Source organism: Acomys minous (assembly GCF_964271855.1).
Source record: "Acomys minous genome assembly, chromosome: 3".
Lineage (NCBI taxonomy): Eukaryota > Metazoa > Chordata > Mammalia > Rodentia > Muridae > Acomys > Acomys minous.
In genome coordinates, this window is record NC_140485.1 from 144,904,658 (window position 1) to 144,928,561 (window position 23,904).

A 23,904-nucleotide genomic window follows, 5' to 3' on the forward strand; every position below is an offset into this window, starting at 1 on the left:
ATCGTACACACTGGGGGCAGTTTCTAGCAGATTCTCAGACACCCACGGAGACCCTGGAGTGCGATCTCTTAAGTACCTGTGTCTTGGATAACAATTACACGCAGCATCTCCCTCTCAGAGGAAACGGTCTTCTTCCCAAAGTTAAGAACAAAAATGGTGTTTGGTAAATGAAACACTTTAGCCTTTTCAGGACTGCAAGTGACCACTGCGTTGTTTTGCTGGTGGTGGGAAATTCACTAGGGGTATAGTGAGGGACAGTGATTGAAACGGAGGAGGAGGAGAGTCATTGCAGACACTGCTTCGGACCATTTGGTTAGCTGCTCTGTTTTCATGGTGAACGTGTGAGACACTCCACCTTAGCTGCTCTGGACTTTTGGCGCAGGCTTTCAATCAGTGCCCAGCAGAGAGCCACAGCTGCCGGGAGAGGTGTGGCCACTGTGGCTCTTAGACCAGCACCTTCATATTTGTGTAGAGGTGCCAGTTTTTGTCACCCGTATTCACGGCAGTTTGTCCTTGTCAAGTTAACAAGTAAGGATATCTTTTTTTTTTTTTTTTTTTTTTTTTTAATTTTTAGCAATTGTTCCTATGTGCCTGCCTAATATGGAAAACCACCAATTTGGAGGAGTTAGAGCCACCTGGAGGGTGGGTGGAAGGCGTTTCCTCAGCACACCACGCTGTTCCTAGATCCTTGAGTGGAAGATTGTCTGTTCTGAAAACGCCCTAACTGTAGGTGCACAACAGGAACATAAGTGAAGCCGGTTCCCCCACAGACCTGGGTACCAGGACAGGTCTGCAGTGGGGTTGAGGTGTGTTTCCCTGGAAACCAAGGAGCTGTGCTCACGTGTGTGCTCTGGTGCTGCTAAGCCTTGAGTCGTAGGTAAATCAGCTAGGGAAGAGGTGCACTTCCAAGTGTGCGGTGATCATGCTGTGTGAGTTTCTTCTTTTAAGGGGGAATGCCTAGTCTGGAAGTCTTGTGGCTGAGCCAGGAGCCAGCAGCACAGGCCCGGCGTCTGGACACGTTGCTAGCCTGCTTCAACCTCTCCTCCTCCCGAGAAGAGCTGCAGGCTGTTGAGAGCCCCCTGAGAGCGCTGTGCTGCCTCCTCATCTACCTCTTTGTCCAGGTAAATGCTGAGCTACAGTTCTGTCAAGCATAGTAAATAGAGAGCCATGCACCTGTGGCCTTTCCTCCCTGCACTGCTGTGTTTCTGTGGGCCAGTTGCCACGGCCTCTTTCCACAAAACACAATTAACCCTTCCCAGTGATCATGGAGACATTAAATCAGGACTTTCCACAACACAAAATTAGTATGTTGGCAAGTCAGTCAGTGGTGGTGTATATTTGTTCACAGGGTTGACTTTTTTTCCCGATACTGTGGTAAACTTAGAAGGATAAATTATAAAATGTCATAGTTTTATATAGTTGAACTTAAATTAGCTTTTTAAAATATTTGTTTCATTTTATGATTTTATGTGTCTGAGTGTTTTGTTCTCCCCATTCCATGTGTGCTAGTGTATTCCATGTGTGCGAGTGTATTCCATGTGTGCACTGTATTCCATGTGTGCGAGTGTATTCCATGTGTGCAAGTGTATTCCATGTATACACGTGTATTCCATGTGTGCTTGTGTATTCCATGTGTACACGTGTATTCCATGTGTGCACGTGTATTCCATGTGTGCCAGTGTATTCCATGTGTGCTTGTGTATTCCATGTGTGCATGTGTATTCCATGTGTGCAAGTGTATTCCATGTGTACACATGTATTCCATGTGTGCAAGTGTATTCCATGTGTGCAAGTGTATTCCATGTGTACACGTGTATTCCATGTGTGCGAGTGTATTCCATGTGTACACGTGTATTCCATGTGTGCAAGTGTATTCCATGTGTGCTTGTATATTCCATGTGTGCATGTGTATTCCACGTGTGCAAGTGTATTCCATGTGTACACGTGTATCCCATGTATGCAAGTGTATTCCATGTGTGCAAGTGTATTCCATGTGTACACGTGTATTCCATGTGTGCAAGTGTATTCCATGTGTGCTTGTGTATTCCATGTGTGCATGTGTATTCCATGTGTGCAAGTGTATTCCATGTGTACACGTGTATTCCATATGTGCAAGTGTATTCCATGTGTGCTTGTGTATTCCATGTGTGCATGTGTATTCCACGTGTGCAAGTGTATTCCATGTGTACACGTGTATCCCATGTGTGCAAGTGTATTCCATGTGTGCAAGTGTATTCCATGTGTACACATGTATTCCATGTGTGCAAGTGTATTCCATGTGTGCTTGTGTATTCCATGTGTGCATGTGTATTCCATGTGTGCAAGTGTATTCCATGTGTACACGTGTATTCCATATGTGCAAGTGTATTCCATGTGTGCTTGTGTATTCCATGTGTGCATGTGTATTCCACGTGTGCAAGTGTATTCCATGTGTACACGTGTATCCCATGTGTGCAAGTGTATTCCATGTGTACACGTGTATTCCATGTGTGCACGTGTATTCCATGTGTGCAAGTGTATTCCATGTGTGCAAGTGTACCACTGTGTGCCTGGTGCGCCTGGAGGTCAGAAGAGGACGTAGTATCCTCTGGAACCAGGGATGTAGGTGGTACTACTCCCGTGGCTGGGTGCTGGGAACTGAATCCCGGTCCTCTGCAAGAGCAACAGGTGCTCTTAAGCTCTGAGCCAGCTCTCCTGAACTAGCCCTTTTGATGTGCAGCATGGAGTAAGTTGTGTATCATTCAGTACGTGAAAGCTGAATTTTGAAGCTAGTCTTATTTGGTCCAACTGACTTAACAAGACCTATGTCTGATTTGAGGAAACCTTGGAAATGCGTTTGTACCAATTACTTTAATTATTGCTACAATAAAGTTTCTGGCCAAAGTGACTGAAGGAGAGCAGGGTTCCCGCTCGCAGTTTGAGGGCCAGTCTGTCACAACAGGGAGAGCGCGGTGGCAGGAGCTCCAGGCAGCTGGTCCTAACCGCTGGTGCTCGGCTCTTGTTCTCTCCTTTGTTCTGCCTGGGACTTTTGCCCACACGATGGTTCCACCCACATTTGGGGTGGTTCTTCCCATCCCAGCCAGAGAATCAGCCCCCCTCAACAGATACCCGGAAGTTTGTTTCCAGAATGAATTCTAAATGCCATGAAATTAACAATCATCCCCTAAGATCAGCCCGAAATGTGACTAATTGTGGGTAAAGATACGTACTACTAGCCTCAGTCTAAGTAGATAGAGATGGTGGCTTATGGATTTTAAACGTGCATATGTGTGCTTGGCCTGTCACAAATCCTTCATTTGCAGAATTTTGTTTTCATTTATATAAAGATGGTGCCTCCTTTGGAATAAGCATGTGGCAGATCAGCGTACCCAATCTCAGTGACCTGTGTCTTCACTTGAGTACTTGACCTGGGTCAAGGACTGTACAGTATCTTTCCAGGGCAGTTTCAAGGTTAGGGTGGCATGAAGCCAGTGTGCGTGCTGGTTTGTGGGGGCCATTTTATCTGAAGGAGACATGCAAGCATTTTATTTCCCAGGTGGTCTTGGTTAAGTTTTACCAGTGGATTGGTCATTGTCCCGTTCCTTTCCCTCTGGGTTTTCCTGCTACAGTGTACACCTTCCTCTCAAAAGAGCTCTTGTGTAGGCGGGTTACTTAGTGGTTAACACATCGCCCCTACTCGGCTACCAGTGTGGTCATTGTGTCTGACCACGTCTGTGTCAGTTTGACCCAAACTGGCCTGTGGGCAAGCCTGTGGTGCATTTTCTTGATTAACACTTAGTATGGGAGGGTCTAGCTCACTGTTGTGATGCTGCCCCTGGGTGGGTGGTCGTGGCAGGCAGAGCAAACCACAGGAAGCAAGCACAGCACCCTCCGTGGCCTCTGTCTCACTTCCTGCTGCCAGGTACTTTAACTTCCTTTGATGTTGCACTATGATTTGGAAATTTAAGCAAGATGCTCCCAACCCCACCCCAGGCTGCTTCTGGTCATGCTGTTTTATCACAGCTAACTAGATAGTTGCCTTCTCATTGCCCTGTGCAAGTACTGACAGAAGCAGCTAAGCGAGGAGGGCTCTATCTGGGGTAGTTTGCGGAGGGAAGGCTGGCCTGCAGGGTCATGTGACACAGCAGGTCACAACGCCTTCACAGTCGCCCAGGCTTCAGCTCATTCTCTCATCAGCCCGGGACCTCCGCCCGCGGCTTGGTGCTGTTCACCGTCAACATGGGTCTCCATGCGAAGCTTTTCTAGAGGCGCCCCTTGTAGACACACCCAGAAGTGTGTTTCCACGGCGATCCAAAGTCCAGTAGAATTGGCACAGAAGATTTACTATCATAGTGGCCTCAGGAGTGTGTGAGGTCGAGCGGGCATGGCGCCATGTCTCTGGGTCCCCTCATCTAGTGACGTGTTTTAAAGGCCGAGTTCGCCCCTCTGTCTCCATTTCGCTTTCTCCCTCGCTTTCACTCTGGCTCCACTGATTGGGAAGTCCCGGTTCAGGTTGCTGGGATCCACAGACAAGGCTTACGTCCAGGAGTGATGGCGTTGGGTGTTCCTTTAGCCCTGGGCATGCCACCTCAGCCTCTGAGTCATCTGTCTTGTACTTTTTTTAAAAAATATTTTTATTTAATTTTAATTTATGTGTGTTGGTGTAAGGGTGTCAGATCTTGGAGTTACAGACAATTGTGAACTGCCATGTGGGTGCTAGGAATTGAACCCGGATCCTTTACAAAGAGCAGCCAGTGCTCTTAACCACTGAGCCATCTCTCTGCAGAAGCGGTTGCCCTGTCACACTGCCGAGAGTGCTGTGGCCCGCGGTTGTGGTGATGAGAGCAGAGGCTGTGCTCTCTCCTTCTACCCGTGCCACTTGTTCATCACTGTGTGTGCACATGTGCACATGTATGTTTTCCTGTGTGTGCATGCACGTGTGTGTGTTGTAAACATACCCATATTTCGTAACTGAGATATATTATAAAAATGTTGTTCATTTTCGGTAGGCTCACACTAGCCCTTTTCTGTGCGTTTCAGGTGGACACTCTTTCCCTGGAAGATCTGCACGCGTTTATCGCTCAGGCCTTGTGCCTCCAAGGAAAATCAACATCACAGCTTACGAATTTACAGGTATAGATAAAGTCATCACAGCCATGGAGGCACATGCTGTGAGCACAGGGTCAACATTTCTTTCAGCCTTTTCCAGGCTGTAGTTGGTACGTCATAGGACACACAAGGCAGGCATGGTGAGGGCATCTCCACAAGTAAAAGTATTGTCAACTTCCATGAGCAAGTCCAAGATGGCTGCCGTATGCATGCTCACAACTGTTATAACCTCCTTCCTGGGAGCTCAGGTTGTTCCAGGTCCTGAGCTAATCATCACACAGTTTGAAGAGAAGCCTCTGTCAGCCTCTTGGTGTCAGGAAAACACTCACTGGCCCACGCTCACCTGTCAGGTCCACTATGTGCGCATTAGGGTGAAGCCAGGCTGTCCTTCCTGTATGCTCACCCAGCACACACTGCTTTGCGTTCACTTTGTCTTGTTGTCCATGAGGACGTGGAGCCCTGGAGGGTGCGTACAGCGGAGTGACTTTAGGCCTGCCATTTAAAGCTGCCATGTATGCATACGTAGCTCACAACTGCTTTAAAACTTGTATGTGTGTATACATTTTTATGTATAAAGATCTATGGACATATTTTTATACTTCTCTCTGTAGCCAGAAGTTCCCCAAGTAATCATAGATTGAAAATAATGTTTTTAAGATTTATTTATTTTTGTTATATATACAGTGTTCTGCCTGTTTGTACACCTGCAGGCCAGAAGAGGGTGTCAGATCACATAATAAATGGTTATGAGCCACCATGTGGTTGCTGGGAATTGAACTCAGGACCTCTGGAAGAGCAGTCAGTACTCTTAACTGCTGAGCCATCTCTCCAGCCCAAAAATAATTTTTTAAAAACTGTATCTGTACTAGACATGAACAGACTTTTTTCCTTGTTACTATTCCCCAAATAACACAGCATAACAACCATTTAGATAATATTTATATTGCACTGTGCATAACTAATCTAGAGGTGACGTGAAGGATGCGGGCCTGTGTACGCAGGGCATGTGCAGATACTGCATCATCTTGTTTGGAGGCTACAGCAGGGGACACATGTAGGTAAGTTGTTCTCTAAATTTGGGTGCAGCTCCAGAAAGGATGCACATGGCCCGGTGAGGAAGGAAGGGGACACCCACCTAGCCATCCATCCCAGCGGAATGAACCCTGGTCTTCAGTGGGGCGACACACGTTGTGGCTCGGTTGCCTCATATTCCTGCATCATCTTGTATGAGGGGCTTGTTGCTTCTGTGGATTTCCTGGTGTTTTGGAACAAATCCTTTGTACATACTGGAGAACATTGATTTTTATGTATATAAATCAACTACACGTGAAATCAAGGACTACACATAACAGAATAATCTTATAAATAAAGGTAATTTCTTATAGTTTAGAAAAGATGTCACCGCTTGTTGGAGGTGTGTAGAGGACGGTCCTGTGCCTGTGACATGCATCTGCTGCTGTCTGACCCTGAGGATACGCAGAGAACTGAGCCTTCCCTGTGAGGCCTGAGCGTAGCTGCACCACCTCTGCAGCCATAGCGTGTTCACTGGTCTTTTCTTCATAGGTGTGAGTCAGGGTAACGTCCAGCTTAACTCCTACAGGACAAACCCGCTTCTGGTACTTTAAGCAGGGCACTGCTTCATGACACAGATACATTCGGAATTTACCCTAAGGTGGTGTCTATCCCTGATGGTGGGGTGCAGCAGAAAGGTGGATCTTGTTTCCTGATCTAGTCTATCAGTCTATGTCTTTTTATTGGGAAATTAAGATCGTTAACATTGAGCATTACCAACAAGCGACGTTTATGGAGTCCTGTCATTTTGTTGTGGTATAGGTGGTTTTGCCCCTCTTCTGATTTACTGTTCTGGGATTATTCATTTCTTGTGTCTTTCGTGTAGTTAGCTTCTTGAGACTCTAGTTTTTCTTCTAGTGCCTTCTATAGACCTAGATAGGTAGATAGAAACTGCTTAAATTTGGTTTTATCATAGAATGTTTTTCTTTCTCTGTCGATTGTGATTGATAGTTTTGCTGGGTATAGTAGCCTGGGCTGGCATCTGTTGTCTCAGAGATTGTAGAGCATCCATCCAGGCTCTTTGGGCTGCGAGGACCTCCATTGAAAAGTCAGTTGTTTCTCTAATGGCCCTGCCTATACATACAACTTGGTCTTTCTCCCTTGTAGTTTTTAATGTCCTTTCCTTGTTCCATACATTTGGTCTTTCAGCTCTTGTGCCATGGGGCATCTCTTTCTTTTCTGGTCCTATCTATTTGGTGTTCTCTTTGCTTCTTGTACCTTGATAGGCATCTTTTTCTTTAGATTGAGGAAATTTTCTGCTATGGTTTTTGCTAAAAATACTTTCTGTGCCTTTGACCTGGATTTCTTCTCCTTCTTTCATAGCTATCAGTTGTGGGTTTGGTTGTTTTACACTGTTCTGGATGTCATGGATCTTTGTGTCTGAGTCTTTCTGAGCTATCCGTTTCCTCTTCGTGTTCTTTGATTTCACCGTATGTCGGTGGGTGAGGCTTCTGTTTGACATCCTAACTCTTTCATTTCTGATTTTATTTCAGTTGATTTCTTTCCAGTGATTCTATGTCTTTGGTAAATTCTACTTTCATACATCTTGTTCAGCTGTTTGTTTCTGTTTTCCCTCAAGCATTTATTTAGATTCTCTTTAAGGACTATATCTTCATAATTGCTATTGTCCTGAGCTCCAGCTGAATGGATTTCTCTCTGGGCCTGTTACAGTAGGAGCCATGCTGGCTTTGCTGTTCGTGTTTGTGTTTTGTTGAGACCTGGGCATTTAGAGGTATAACGTTTGAAGTGTTTCTTGCTGTAGACATCTGTCTAGTCTTAGCTGTGTGGGTGATCCTTTCTTGGTTGTGTTGCTCACTTTGGATCCCAGCCAAGGGTGGTGGCTGCAGGGCCCCTTGTGGAGAGTGAGTGCTTCTGGAGGTCAGAGGATGGAGATGGGCCGAGCAGGGCTCAGGAAAGAGCAGGGGACCCCAGGTCACCACAACAGGGAGTGGAGCTGGGCTGAGAGGAGGGGCCCCTGCCCGCAGACCGCAGCAGGATGGAAGTAGCTGGAGAGACTGGAATGGAGGATCGGCAGGATAATAACGGTGGCCTGCTGGGCCCCAGGACGAGCGTGGCCACAGGATAGTAACGGTGGCCTGCTGGGCCCCAGGACAAGCGTGGCCACAGGATAATAACGGTGGCCTGCTGGGCCCCAGGACAAGCGTGGCCACAGGATAATAACGGTGGCCTGCTGGGCCCCAGGATGAGCGTGGCCACAGGGACCCTGTAAGAACATGGTTCCGTGGGCCTGTAAGTGCCATAAAGGAGTGGAGATGGGCTGGAAGGAAGACCAAAGGGGCATCAGGAGAGATCTGGGGGACCCTGGGCCTCCACCAAGGAGCAGAGACCAGGTCTTCTGCTTCCCTGTGACTCTGGGTCGGCTGTATCTCATCTGCTGCCTGCTGTGTTCACAGAAGATATTAGAGTCCTTACCATGTTTACCGTATTTGTAATTGTTCTCTCCGATCACACACCCAGAATCTCATCAAAATATTAGTTATGAGTCATTAGTATTTCTGGGGGAGATGAGTTGCCTTGGTTTTTCATATTACTTGTGTTTTTGCACTGGGTTTTGCCCCGCTGCAGTTAAATGATAGGGTAACAATTTGTTGGTTTTGTTCTTTTAATTCAGCTCAGCTCTCTTTAAGTGGGCATGTTTGCAGTGTTTGGAAGAGACAACGTAATAACACAGTTATGATGTTTTCATCTGTTAGACCGTTGTCCCGGGGGCTGGGCTACATCTGTACTCTGGCCTCACGTGTTGGGTCTTGTCTGCAGCTCTGGTAGTTAAAGCACTGCAAAAACGGAGCGAGGTGCCCAGAACAGACACTTGGTGAGTAGGGATTAGCTCAGGGAGTAAGTGGACCCCTGTGGTGCTGTGAGCACTAGCCATGCTAGTGTGCGTGCAGAGGAGGAAAGAAAAGGCCAAGCATCATGGTTGTTACCCGGGAAGCGGAGGAAGGGGATGCACAGGAGTGGTAATAATTACAGCAAAGGGGAAACGAAACAGGGCGCATATGTGGGGGTTTGAATTAATTGTAGACTAAAAAGAGGTCAGATGGGTACTCAGCGGTTGTAAGCCACTCTGGGCTTTGGGAGGTGTAACACCAAGTGGAACAAGATTTAAAAGCAAGAAGAGCGGAAGAGTGTGTAATGTGAACAGTAGGGGGCAGTGTTGGCCTGGTACAGTGCCTCCCTGTACTGTATAGATAAGAAATAGCTGTAGTGGGGAATGACAGCTGGGTGGGCATAGAGGACTGAGCAAGGGGCCTAAGTGTTGGCTCTTCTCCTTGTCAGCCTGCTACTTTGTTCGCTTGGTCCTGGGTTAGGTTGTGCCCCACCCCCTGCTGTGTGTTTCCTCATGGAGTTGTCTTAACTGTTTAGTGGGCTGTGGAGAGCTGAGGGAAGCTCAGTCCAGTGGAGGTTGCTGCCCTCCCACAGGACTGTGAGCTGCTGGTGGCTGTGCGGAACACAAGGCCCGTGAGAGTCTGTTAGCTCCCTCAGAGGTTTGTCTTTCCTCATTTGGGCTGTTGATGGTGTACCTGGTCGCAGTCACTGGTCACTCCTTATGTGAAGTTCCCACCACTGCTGTTTTGTAGATTTCCTGGTAGGAATCTTGTAGCACAGTTTGCTGCTTTGGAAGGGGTGGCCGTTTGAGTGGCAGCAGCAAAGCCATTCCCGCTCTCCCGTGGGTCCCCACAGCAGAGGAGGCTCACTGAGGTGTTGATCAAATCTATTGGAGGACTTGGAAAAGTAGCAGATGGAGTGATAAAATATTCATATTCCCCTTAATTCCCAAACTATACTCAGCAACTGAGTCCAACGTGGCTTCTATTCTGCCATCTTATCCAGAAGTCCTCTAAAGAGACAGTCTCAAGGGAATTGAAAACCAAAACAAAACAGGATGATGGGCTCCCGTACAGAATTCAGTTACAGGTCTGTGTATTATCAGTGGACACATAGACACTGATCTGTGAAGGCATTGCCATTCATGATTGTTACACTAAACTGAGTTGCCTCAGAACAAATTAAACATACGTATGATCTGTAGGTCCAAATTTGCAGTCTTGCTGGGTGCGGTGGTGCATCCCTTTAATCCCAGCAAGATCTACATAGCAAGTGCCAGGGCTGCATAGAGAGCCCTACCCCACGCCCCTAAAACAATGAAGTCTTGATAAAACAAGTGAAAGAAAACCTCATGCATGTGGAGGTCAGAGGGCATGTCGAGGTCAGAGGGCAACTTTCAGGAGTCAGTTCACTTGACTCATACACTAAATGAAAGGAAATAAGAGTTGTATTGGTGGGTTTTGAAAATACTTCATTAAATTCAGTTCTACCCATGGCCCACTCTCTGCAGACCAGGCATAGAAGTTGTGCGTTAGTGAGCATCACCAGCAGAGCCTACAGAGGATTCCCTATGGACTCTCTAAAGAATGAGCACGTTAGAGACACGCCTCTAGGAACAGCTGGTGCAGCTTACACTCTCCCCTCGAGAGTAAAAGTTGAATCTGCAATGATCCAGGTTCAGCATAAACAACTTGTATTTAGTGAGACAAAGTCTCACACTGTATCCCGGCCTGGAACTCACCGTGTAGACCGGGGAACGTGACCTTGTGGCAGTCAGCGTGCCTCAGTCTCCTCGGCTCTGGGACTACAGCCTTATGCCACTTTACTTTTGGTTCATTTCTTAAAATAATTGTCAAATTCATTTAAGTGAGGCCTTTCATACAAAAGGGTTAAAACCCCTATCACTTTCTCTTCCCTTTTTTCATTTATATTCACTCTGTTAAATATATAATAGTGTTTAAGGTTGCACTTAATCGAAGGTGACTGGCTCACCTGTGTGCCCCTTCAATGAGGTCTCTTGGACGTTTGTAGTGTCGATGCCTGTGGGGCCAGCGCTGCAGATCCATAGGGAATGCACATGGCTTCTTGTGGGTTGTGGCTTTAGCATCAAAAACAAAAACGGTTGGATGTAAAGATAGATTCAACACAGAAACAAAGTATTGTTAGCAAGAGATTTTTTAGAGATTTTATATATTTTAATTTTATGTGTATGAATGTTTTGCCTTCATGTGTGTCTCTGCACCATGTGCACCTCTGTACTCTACCTGCAGAGGCCAGAAGAGGGCATTGAATCCTCTGTAGCTGAAGTTAAAGACAGTTGCCATGTGGGTGCTGGGAATCAAGCCCAGGTCCTCTGAAGAGCAGTCACTTAACCAGTGAGCCATCTCTCCAGAGCTAAGGCAGGACAATCTTAATTTGTAAAAACTCGGGCACCTTTTGAGATTTCACCATGTGCCATTTTATTCTTAGTGGTATTCAACTGAAATGAATCTTGTAAGTTCTGCCTAGTGGCCACATCTTGTGGTGGCCTGGATTTTCCTAAAACATGTCTTAGTTGCCTTTCTATTGCTGTGACAAGACATCATGACCAGAACTACTTCATTTGGGGGTTTGCTATGGCTTCAAAGAAAGAGAACTGGGCATGGTGTGGGCTATTGAAACTTCAAGGCACAGCTCCTCCCACAAGGCCACGCCTCCCAGTCCTTCCCAAACACTTCCACAGCTGAGGACCAAGAGTCCACCCACGGGAGCCGTTCCCACTCAAACCACCTCAACCAGCATAGCTATGTTACAGATCTGTATAAGGAGAGAGCACAAGGGAGCACCTGCTGCCCTAGTGGGTGGAGGGTGAGCAGGGGGTGTGGGGTGGGGGTGGGGGTCCTGTCACGCTTCTCTGGTGTTTCTTGCTTGTCAGGGCTCTTTCATTCAGAAGAGCGCAGGAAGCAAGCATCTAGTCTGGACACTGAGTTGTCTTTTTGCTGCACACACTCAGCTTCTGCTTCGAGCTCTCTGTTTTGAGCCTTCTGTGCACATCTGTTTCCACAGCTGGATTACATCAACTCCAGAGCCGTGCAGCTGGGGTCTCTCCTTGTCCGTGGCCTCACTACATTGGTACTTGTCAACAGCGCATGTGGCTTCCCCTGGACAACAAGCGAGTTCATGCCCTGGCACGTGTTTGACGGCAAGCTTTTCCATCAGAAGTACCTTCAGTCCGAGAAGGGCTGCGCTGCAGACGTCCTCCTGGAACAAAATGTGAGTTCTGCTTACTGTCTATTGGAATGACAAGGAGGTTTGAAGTCAGTCCCTCAGTGTGCCCGCTCACTAGCCAGGACTCTTTAGGAAGACGGGCGTGTGCTGCGCTGTCATTGCCGTCCCCTCACCCAGGGTTAGGACTGTGCTCTCCACGCTTGAGGCTGGCTTGCTTGAGGCTGGCTCGCTTTAGCTGCGTCAGCTGCTGTCCACACAGCTAATGGCTTCTGTGAGGCGAATGAGCTGGGAGAAGTACGTGCACTGTCTGTAGAGGGGTTCCCCAGACAGCACACTAGTTGGGGAGACCCTGCTGCTCCAGAAGGCTGCCCATGGCCTGGCACACTGACTGCTGCCCCGGCTCCCTAAGTACAGTTACTCCATGGCTGTGGGAAGATGTCCAAATGAGGCTCCCCGCCAGGCTCATTGGGAATGTTTTCTTACCCACAGGGATGAGAAGGCGGTGTGATTGTGAGAGAACATGCTGATCTGTTAGATAAAACACGCCCAAGTTTTCACACCAAAGGGAAAACATTTGGTAATGTGTTGCTGTCACCGTTTCTCAGCACAGTTCCAGGTGTTACAGATTCCTGCGCGTTTAGAACTCAGAGGGGCAGAACAAGAGGAAAGCTGTGTCTCAGATGTGCACGTTAGGCTAGCACTGAGCACAGATGCTTGTGTACCTCAAAATACACAAGCCCTCCTTGAGCGCCCCATCTCTCCCCAAGCCCACTTAAAAGAGTCATCCAGGATGAAATATTCACTAGTAATCCAAGAAGCTACAAGAACAGTGCCAGTGTTCACACCGCCACATCTGGTACTGCACCGTTTGATGCCTCCAGCATCTCCACTTAGTGTTCGTACATTATCACAAGTGTAGATTTTTAGCCATGTCTGTTTAATCTATGTAACACAGGAGCAGGCGTCATCTGTATTTGCTGCTGCTTACTGGGGTATCAGGGTAGGGGGGACAGTCATCTGAGTCCCTCCTGAGATATCCTGGTGGGTGACCATGCTGTCCCCACTGCTGCAGCGTGCTCTCCCATACTGGCTGTCCTCACTGCTGCAGCGTGCTCTCCCACACTGGCTGTCCTTGCTGCTGCAGCGTGCTCTCCCACACTGGCTGTCCTCACTGGTGCAGCATGGTCTCCCACACTGGCTGTCCTTGCTGCTGCAGCGTGCTCTCCAACACTGGCTGTCCTCACTGGTGCAGTGTGCTCTCCCACACTGGCTGTCCTCACTGGTGCAGCGTGCTCTCCCACACTGGCTGTCCTCGCTGCTGCAGCGTGCTCTCCCACACTGGCTGTCCTTGCTGCTGCAGCGTGCTCTCCAACACTGGCTGTCCTCACTGGTGCAGCATGGTCTCCCACACTGGCTGTCCTTGCTGCTGCAGCGTGCTCTCCAACACTGGCTGTCCTCGCTGCTGCAGCGTGCTCTCCCACACTGGCTGTCCTCGCTGCTGCAGCGTGCTCTCCCACACTGGCTGATGTTGTATCCCACCCAGTTCTACCACCTCACACCCTCTCTGTACAGTCCAGCTGTTTCACAGAGCTTGCATTTTCATCTGATGTTTGCAGAGATCGTGGCTCACCAAGTTCCACAACCTGAAGGCAGTGGTCTGCAAGGCCTGCTCAAAGGAGAACCGGCACATCGTCGGCAGAACACATTGGAATTCTCACTACACAGGTGGGCAAGGTCCTCCCCTGACTGTCACTGAGTTGCTGGGGCCCAGGGTAGACTCATCTGCTCTCCTGTGGCTCACTGATAAAAGATGATGCAATTATGACAAATGAATATGATTATGCTGTACTCAGTAGCTTAAATTCTGGTCCCATAAGGAAATATATTTCAAAAATGATCCATTTGTTAATTGAATGAATTCTTTCTCTAATGCATACCTAGGGGATTCCTCACAGTTCCCCTAGTTTAAGACTGCATGGATAGTGTTTGTCTGCATGACAAAAGTTGAGGTTTACTGCCTCTGATACCTCCCTTTGGGTCCTGTTCTCCTAACTGGGCTGCCTTTTCTGGCCTCAGTAGCAGAGGGTGCACCTAGTTCTATATGGACTTAATGTGCCAGGGCAGGTTGGTACCTGTGAGAGACCTCCCCCCTTTCTGAGGAAAAGAGCAGAGAATGGGAGGAGTTATGGGAGGGGACGGAGAGGAGAGGAGGGAGGCTGCAGTCAGGATGTAGAGTGAATAAATAAGCATATTTTTAATTGAGGTTTAGTTTTTCTCACAACAAAGGGGCATTAAAAATTCAATATGTATATACATAAATGTGTGCAGTAACAAAGAGTAAAAAAAAAGGTCATGAATTTGAAGGGAAGAGGGAAGGGAAGTGGTCAAGTGTTGGAGGAAGGAAAGGGTTAAGGAAAGGGGGAAGTGAGGCAGTTAAATTATAATCTCAAAGAAAATATTTTTAAAGGAACTGTAAAAGGCTTACATTCTGTCACCTAAAGTGACAACTACGGGAAGATACTACGTTTCTGAAGTATCTTCTTGTCTCACAGTTGAAGATTGCCACAGGACTGTCGTCATGTTAAACCGTGGCCACTCCCCTCACATGGCATATATGCTCATGTCTCTGAAAGTCACATCATACACGTGTTTGCTTGTGGCTCCTGGCAGAAGTCCACACGGCCATTTGGTCCTAGACAGCCGAGGGGCTCTGCAGTGAGGATGTCAGTAACACCCTTCCTGTAAGTTGATTGTTGGTAGCCACAATAAGGAAGGCTTGGTAGCGAGGTCTGGGGAGAGGCTGTAGATGTCAGTGAATTGCAACAGGGGAAAGCAAGGAACGTCAGTGGAGTTGGGTATAGAACGCTTCTTAATCCTAAATTTAAGAGTTGATGTTTATATCCATTACAAGTTGAAGGTCTGGGTTATGAGCAATGTGCTCTCAGGATGGTGGCTGTTTGATCAGTGGAGGAAAACGGGATCTGGAGATGACCCAGGGACTGTCCTGGACCCCGGGGGAGAGCTGGCCTGGGGAAAGTACCTGCACCCTTGGGCCCTGTCAGGCATCACATAACTGTACTTTGACCTTCTCTCTCACTCCTGCGTGAGTCTAGGAGTGTTGGTGTGTCCACAGTGCCTCCAGCCAGGGGACTTGAGTCTCTGAAGGTTACAGCAGACATGTATTTACTTAGGGGTTCCTGGCAAATGCCGCACCAGACACACCCCAGAGCCTGTGCTTGGCCCTTGTGGCCGGAGCTCATCCTCTTTCTGTGAAGCACATGAAATAAAGATACCTTTAAAAGTACAAGACAGTATGTAACTAGTAAAAGTGACACAAGAGACACATCAGAGTGTGTGGGCAGTGTGGGCAAGCCCCCCCACGCCAGAGTATCCTCACGGGAAGAGCATCCATGTGGTTGTGTTACCTGAGGAGCCTGGAGGCCGCCTCCTCGCTGGGGGAAACCGCCTTTGCAATTGCTGCCTCTGGGGCAGAGTTCTGGGCAAGCAAAACTCTTCCATTTTAAAGGCCTCTCGTGAGATATTTCTCAGTACTGGTCATGGGCTAGCTACGGTTTGTCACCATGCAGAGTGGCTGCGTCTCGTCTGAGGCTTTGTCTGTAGCTCTCTAGCTCCACTCAGCCGACGTGCTCACACTGAAGGTTTCCTGGCCTGGTATCACTTGGTGCAGTACTGAGCGTGAGACAGCATGAGCCACCGTGTGCTGATGTGTTGACGTGTTCCCACAGGGAGGCTGGGGAGACAGGGCTCCAGCTCCCACAGGACAGGCTCCCCACACGGCCGTTCTGGGCAAGGGCAGCCGTGGAGACATCAGGGTCCAGGTAAGAGGCTCCAGGTCAGCCGCCTCCTGCTCGTAGGTGTTGTGCTTTTTACACCGTGTCTGTGCTGAGAACGCTTCTGTTTCAAAACAAGTTGTATATTTACAGTTAGAACCTAATTCTTTGTTTAGTAGAATAAAAACAAATAATGGCCTCGCTTGATAGTGATATGTCCGCTCCATATTTATTTTCTACCAATTCATTCATCTCTTGAAAACCTTAATAATTTATTCACAGGCTTTTCTAAAAGTTTCTAGTAGACAGCTCAGATAGGAGTGCTCTGGTGTCTTTCACGTCATGGATTATATTTGCAGTATTGGAAATGCAGCTTCTTATATGTCATGCAAATGTATTGATAATCACACTATACTTATTTTGATATGTAATTATTTACATTTAAATATTCAGAGAATCTCTCATTGGTATTTAAATTCAAATCCTTTATAGGTTTCAGATATAAACTTGATAGACTGAAATTACCTACGATTTATAATTTTGTCCTTTGATAGAAACTCAATGTGACTTTGTAAACCATGTACATAGTCACATCACACGTTGCTTAGACTGCTGTCCAAGGCAGCTCCTCAGTTAGTAGTGCCTGGGTACAAGACACAGGCTGCTTCTGTGGTACTGTTGAGGGAGGTCTTTCATCAAGCTGTATGAAGCACACGGGGACAGCATCCGGGCTGTAGACAGGATACGTGCACAGCGCCCGGGCTGTAGACAGCACACGTGCACAGTGCCCGGGCTGTAGACAGCACACGTGCACAGTGCCCGGGCTGTAGACAGGACACGTGCACAGCGCCCGGGCTGTAGACAGGACACGTGGACAGCGCCTGGGCTGTAGACAGGACACGTGCACAGTGCCCGGGCTGTAGACAGGACACGTGGACAGCGCCTGGGCTGTAGACAGGACACGTGCACAGTGCCCGGGCTGTAGACAGCACATGTGCACAGTGCCCGGGCTGTAGACAGCACACGTGGACAGCGCCTGGGCTGTAGACAGGACACGTGCACAGTGCCCGGGCTGTAGACAGGACACGTGGACAGCGCCTGGGCTGTAGACAGGACACGTGCACAGCGCCCGGGCTGTAGACAGGACACGTGGACAGTTCCTAGGCTGTAGACAGCACACGTGGACAGCACCCAGGCAGTAGACAGGACACGTGCACAGCGCCCGGGCTTTAGGCAGCACAGGTGGACAGCGCCCGGGCTTTAGACAGCACAGGTGCACAGCGCCCGGGCAGTAGACAGGACACGTGAACAGTTCCTAGGCTGTAGGCAGCACAGGTGGACAGCGCCCGGGCTTTAGACAGCACAGGTGCACAGCGCCCAGGCTGTAGACAGGACACGTGAACAGTTCCTAGGCTGTAGGCAGCACAGGTGGACAGCACCCGGGCAGTAGACAGGACATGTGCACAGCGCCCGGGCTTTAGGCAGCACAGGTGGACAGAAGGAGAGGCGCTGTCAATGCAGCTCCACAGCTTTGGACTTTCTGTGAAAGAGCTGAGCTTACAGAGTGTATTCCACCACGTCTGCCATCACTGACTGCTGGGCCCTGTGGTGGCCCAGCTGAAGCTTCCTGAAGCTATAAAAGACAGCTTGTGCCCAGGTAACTCTCAGCTGACCCAGACCGATGTTTGTCTAAATAACTGGCAAGGAGGGAGGCAGAGTTCTGACGGGGTAGATATCCCTCAGGGCCAAAGGCCACTGAAAGTAATGAAAACCTGTAGGTCTTCCTCGTAAAGTTGACTGTGACACTGGTCATGGCTCTTGCCACTTGGGTTAGGTAGGATCTAGGCCTAGGCCATCCACAGATCTCGCCCTAGAAATGTTTGTGTAGCCTGAATCCTGATGCGAGGCACCAGGCTAAGAGTCAGGCTAATGCCCTTGTTGTGCTGAGGGGAATGCTGTGGCCCCTCTTTGAGGCAGTTGGTCTCCCCTGCAGAAGCCACTGTTTTGCCATGCTGCCTTCCATGCCAGCAGCCACAGTCCAGCTTGCCTCGTGTGCTGAGGAAGGTGCCTTCCGTTTGTCCTCTCCGGCTTTCCGTCGTCCTATCCCCATGTCCAGAGTCTCCCAGCGAGGCCAGATGACAGCTGTACACTTGTGATCAGTGAGAGGCTGTACCCTCACTAGCTATAGGCAAGCACCACCAGTGTTGTCAAGTCTTCACACTCAGACCGTGTCTGAGGACTGTCTCAGGTGACTGTCCCGGCTCCTCGCTCTCTGTGAGGCAGCTGGCGTCATCAGCCTGTGTACATCAGAACTCCAGTGCAGTGATTCTCTGACTCACGGTTGGTGAGTGAGTGTAACGGTAGGTGAGGAAGGAAGCGGGTAGGTGCCATCTGCAGAGGTGCCAGGGAGCCAGGCTCCTGCCAGTCAGCTCTGGGTAGCCTTGGCCCTAGTCACCACACCTGCAGCAGAACAGTGACTACCATCTCATAGGCCACACCAGTGCTGAGCTTAAAAAATAAAACAAGGAAATCTGCTGAAACCAAAGCCCTGCAAAGAGCTGCCTGTATGAACAGGGCCCTGTCCCAGACTGAGTGCCCAGGAGGAGTGCCACACTGAGTGAGTGCCCAGGAGGAGTGCCACACTGAGTGAGTGCCCAGGAGGAGTGCCACACTGAGTGAGTGCCCAGGAGGAGTGCCACACTGAGTGAGTGCCCAGGAGGAGTGCCACACTGAGTGAGTGCCCAGGAGGAGTGCCACACTGAGTGAGTGCCCAGGAGGAGTGCCACACTGAGTGCCCAGGAGGAGTGCCACACTGAGTGAGTTTCCAGGAGGAGTGCCACACTGAGTGAGTGCCCAGGAGGAGTGCCACACTGAGTGAGTGCCCAGGAGGAGTGCCACACTGAGTGAGTGCCCAGGAGGAGTGCCACACTGAGTGAGTGCCCAGGAGGAGTGCCACACTGAGTGAGTGCCCAGGAGGAGTGCCACACTGAGTGCCCAGGAGGAGTGCCACACTGAGTGAGTTTCCAGGAGGAGTGCCACACTGAGTGAGTGCCCAGGAGGAGTGCCACACTGAGTGAGTGCCCAGGAGGAGTGCCACACTGAGTGAGTTTCCAGGAGGAGTGCCACACTGAGTGAGTGCCCAGGAGGAGTGCCACACTGAGTGCCCAGGAGGAGTGCCACACTGAGTGAGTGCCCAGGAGGAGTGCCACACTGAGTGAGTTTCCAGGAGGAGTGCCACACTGAGTGAGTGCCCAGGAGGAGTGCCACACTGAGTGAGCGCCCAGGAGGAGTGCCACACTGAGTGAGTGCCCAGGAGGAGTGCCACACTGAGTGCCCAGGAGGAGTGCCACACTGAGTGTCCAGGAGGAGTGCCACAACTGAGTGAGCGCCCAGGAGGAGTGCCACACTGAGTGCCCAGGAGGAGTGCCACACTGAGTGAGCGCCCAGGAGGAGTGCCACACTGAGTGCCCAGGAGGAGTGCCACACTGAGTGAGTGTCCAGGAGGAGTGCCACACTGAGTGAGTGCCCAGGAGGAGTGCCACAACTGAGTGAGTGCCCAGGAGGAGTGCCACAACTAAGTGAGTGCCCAGGAGGAGTTCCACAACTGAGTGAGTGCCCAGGAGGAGTGCGACACTGAGTGAGTGCCCAGGAGGAGTGCCACACTGAGTGAGTGCCCAGGAGGAGTGCCACACTGAGTGAGTGCCCAGGAGGAGTGCCACACTGAGTGCCCAGGAGGAGTGCCACACTGAGTGAGTGCCCAGGAGGAGTGCCACACTGAGTGAGCGCCCAGGAGGAGTGCCACACTGAGTGAGTGCCCAGGAGGAGTGCCCTACTGAGTAAGTGCCCAGGAGGAGTGCCACACTGAGTGAGTGCCCAGGAGGAGTGCCACACTGAGTGAGTGCCCAGGAGGAGTGCCACACTGAGTGAGTGCCCAGGAGGAGTGCCACACTGAGTGAGCGCCCAGGAGGAGTGCCACACTGAGTGAGCGCCCAGGAGGAGTGCCACACTGAGTGAGTGCCCAGGAGGAGTGCCACAAGGACTGGATCGTTCTCAGCCTGAGTGAGATGGTAGAAGTCACAGGGACATGTGTCAGATATGACAGGGGGTTGCTGGTGGTCGTGGAAGTGTTGATTTCTTCACATTCTTTTAGAGAGAACTGAGAATGTCTTCATATAGATAAGAATAATGGGGTGACTCCCAGGCGACATCCTGAATCTGGGTCTCTGCCAGAGAGATGTCGACCAGAGAACCCACATCACTCAGCCTTCCCAGTAGCCCAGACAGCCCTCATGGCATCTGTAGGTACCACCTGTGTGACAGCTATCTCATGGCGCCAGGATGCATCCTACCTATGTGACTGTGTCCTTGCAGACAGTGATGGGAGGCTAAAGGCCTTTAGCCACATGTAGTGTGGACAGTGAGCCTAAAGGCTAGGGACAGAATGGCGGTATCCTCCTGCTATGCCTGACCCTGAGGAGGAAGCCACAGGCCAGGAGAAGTTAGAATCCCAGGACCGGAACTACAGTGGGGGAGCTGGAAGGCTGGACTTCAGTTGTCCCCAGGGACAGCTCCTCAGGTAACCCTCTCCAAGCTGTAGGTGTCCTCCGTTCATGTTTGTAAAAGCAGGAGAGTCCAGGACAGCAGGGCTATGCACAGAGACCTTGTCTTGAAAAACAAACAAACAAACAAAAAAACAAGGCAGTTACTACTGGGGATGGAAGCGTCGTGAAGAGCCCAGGGCATCAGCCTCAGATCTGCTGGCTCTTGTGTGTCTGTCGGCATCTCTGCTTGTCTGGCCCTTCCACCCAGGCTCTGTGCAGCTCTCTCACACACTTCAGTGGTCTCAGCCTGGCCTGGCCTGGGAAGATACACGATCCTTCTCCATTTTTTTTTTTTTTTTGCACCTGCAGGAGGGTGTTCTCGCTGAGCATTAGGTCCCCAGCTTCCTACTTCCTGGCCTTTGCATTTGGGGCCACAGCCCTATAGCCCTTTTCAGAACCGTACACTCACTAGCTTAACGAAGCAGACATGGTGAGTGAGCTCCGGGCGGCAGCATGTGTCCTGATTGTGTATTCTACAGTGGTTCCGTTTGCATGGGTGTTCGTCAAGTGTTGGGTGACCCCTCAGTTCCATAGGGCAATAAAAATGAAGGTCTTCCTCTTGTTGGACTTGGTGAGTAAGGCCATGCCTCCTGTCATATGCCCTGGTGTGCATGTTGACACATGCAGTGTCTTAAAGACTGTACTTATACATTAAAAAAAAAAAAAAGTCGAGGTAATCAAAAGCAAGAAGCAGTTCCTCTGACCCAGCACAGAACAGAGTGAGGTTGTCGTCAATGTCCCGGATGTTCAGGGCCCTGGACAGATGGTTGGATGTGCACTAGCACAGATCTCTTCACTCAGCTGACAGCTGCCGTCCAGGCTGGAAAGTTCCAGGAGTTGGCTTCTGTCCTCCACCTAATGGCCACACTAACCCTGACGCTTGGAGAGCCTTAAGTGGCATGTGTGCCACCTAACTTTAGGACCAGAAAAGCCCATTTTTACCCCAATGCTGGTCAGTTGGAAATAGAAACACGGTACTGGACACATCAGTTAAAGCCTAAAAACTACACAGACGTGGAGCCTGATTGGAGACCTTGAAGAGCAGCTCGCTTCATCGAGGTGGTTACAATAGAACGTAGCCACAGGCCTGATTGTGAAGGGGGAGCTCCGCAAAGTTCTGAGGACCCGAGACAAAAAGGCTAAGTTAGTGGCTGGTGCTGGGCTGATGTCAGGTGTAATGCCTAGAGTGAGCCTAGAAGCAGCTAGGGAGAGTGTGTAAGCAAGCGTAGCACCTCTCTGGCACCTTGCCCAGGTGGAAGGAAGTCCACAGGCCAGCTGCTGCGGCCACTGCTAGTGCTGCTGCTGTGGCTGCTGCTGCTGCTGCTGCTGCTGCTACTGCTGCTAGTGCTGCTGCTGCTGCTGCTACTGCTGCTAGTGCTGCTGCTGCTGCTGCTACTGCTTCTAGTGCTGCTGCTGCTGCTGTTACTGCTACTGCTGCATTAATATAGTTTTAGGTCATGTGATCTTTTGCACAGTTGGTCCTTAAATGGAGTTTGTTGTTGTTGTTGTTGTTGTTGTTGTTTTAAAGATTAGGCAACCTACTTTTTCAGTGAAATTACTGAGATCCTGTTTGTAGCCAGCACATTTTTGCTAGTGGGTTTTTTTTTCCTGCCTTTAATATTTTCTTATTTCTTCACATATAAAGTAGAAAGTTGTTACTATTTCAAGACTAGAAAATAGACAAACTTATTTATTTTAGAAAAGACTCAAAATGCTTTATGTTCAGAATGGCAGCGTTACATCTGGGCATAGTTGACACATGTCCAGCCTACAGTAATAACCTAACTACATACATGTGGACCCATGGGAGCTGAGACCTCAGGGTCACTGCATGGACTATGGCCTGGCAGATGGGGTGGGGGTGCACCCCACAGGTAGTGAACATCAACCCAGTCAACCTGTGAGCAAATGGGTATAGCGTTGAAGTTGTTTTGACCTCTGCCCAGCTGGTGAGGAAAAATGTGTTAAATTCCATTAAGAGCTGTCAACTCAGATGAGAGTCCTCACTTTGCCCCTTCTCAAGGTGACAAGAGGGGCCTGCACACTAGGAAACCACAGGGGTGGACGCAGAGGTGACAGTGGTGGCGAAGGCTGTATTAATCCAGACCCCTGTTTGGGCCATCACCCTCACACTTTAGGGGCTGTTTATTAAGCAGGCATGTTAAAGCCATTGTTCCCAGGTGCCAAAGAAAGCCAAGAGCAAGACTCACAGAAACGTGTAATGTTGTTGAGACCGGATCTCCCTATGTGGCCTTGTCCTGCCTGGAGCTCATGGAGACCCACCTGCCACTGAGTCCTCAGCACTGCCATGCCCAACTACCAAGGGTTGTTAAAATGTGGAAACTGTCAGTTTTCTTCAAGGCTAGATCTGCTCCAAGCCCCTTCCCGACACTCCCTGTCTGTTAGAGGCAGGAAGTGGCCAGCTACACTGTGGGGTTGGGGCACTTGTGTGCTTGGCCCTGGAAAAGCTTGCTCTGTGCTTGGCAGGAAGTCCTCTGAGAACCATCTGCATATGAATTTCCATTTCTAGTCATTAGTGGTGGTAAACATGGAGATGTCCTGCAGATGGCCAGAACTGGCACCAGGGGAAACAATTTTGACAGTTTCCTTCTACTAATCACACTACCTCCTAATTAATTGCTTCCACTTTAATGGAATAATTATAGAGCAAACTTTAATGACAGGTGGTCACAACTGAAAAGAGTTCTGTCTTCCAGTACAACTCAGCAGTCTGTCTTTTTGCGTACCTAGAACTATGCCACCTCTTTGGTTGGTGTTTGGAGACATTTCTTCTTACGTTGGTGTTTATTTGTGTTTGGTACAGGAAGCAGACAGCACGAACATGACCCGTGGAGGAGATACTAGCGGCATGCAGGTAAAGTCCTGGCTTCATGCTGGTCACATGTGCCCCCGTCCCGACTGGGGTCTGCCACATTGATTCAAGATGTGCTCGCTTCTTCCCAAAGAGGATGGAAAGAGGATGCAGCATCTAGACTCTGCCCTCCTTCTGCAGAGTGTTCAGAGTGATGTCACTCAGTCTCATCAACCGGGAACACTTTAAAGGAAGGAAAAACTGCTTTTCAGAGGTCTCTCCCACACGTACTGTAAATGGTTTCCATCCGTTTGTTTCAGAGGTTGCCCCTGACTCCACGATTCAGAAGACTCCTCACTAGCATCACGTGTGCTCTCTTTGAGATCTTAGTGACCAAAGCAACTTAGAAGAGAAAGTATTTAATCTGGTGCTTAAGGTTCCAGAAGGCAGGAGCGCTCATGACCAGTGATGTCAGGGAGGCTGAGTA

The 23,904-nt window shown here is 49.6% G+C and overlaps 1 protein-coding gene across 4 annotated transcripts in view; it reads left to right on the plus strand.

Annotated features, from left to right (window-relative positions):
• The window catches only part of FAM120B (family with sequence similarity 120 member B), a 42,727-nt gene that overhangs the window by 17,147 nt on the left and 1,676 nt on the right, over window positions 1–23,904 (plus strand). For 2 of the 4 annotated variants that reach the window (XM_084777083.1, XM_084777084.1), the window contains exons 5-10: window positions 949–1,121; window positions 5,020–5,112; window positions 12,052–12,258; window positions 13,830–13,938; window positions 15,960–16,052; window positions 23,430–23,480. In XM_084777083.1, the coding sequence (XP_084633209.1) occupies window positions 949–1,121; window positions 5,020–5,112; window positions 12,052–12,258; window positions 13,830–13,938; window positions 15,960–16,052; window positions 23,430–23,470 (716 nt within the window). In that variant the 3' untranslated portion in view covers window positions 23,471–23,480. Of the gene's footprint in view, window positions 1–948; window positions 1,122–5,019; window positions 5,113–10,516; window positions 11,067–12,051; window positions 12,259–13,829; window positions 13,939–15,959; window positions 16,053–23,429; window positions 23,481–23,904 lie in introns of those variants that run through there. The other 2 variants (XM_084777085.1, XM_084777086.1) reach the window with 2 other exon arrangements.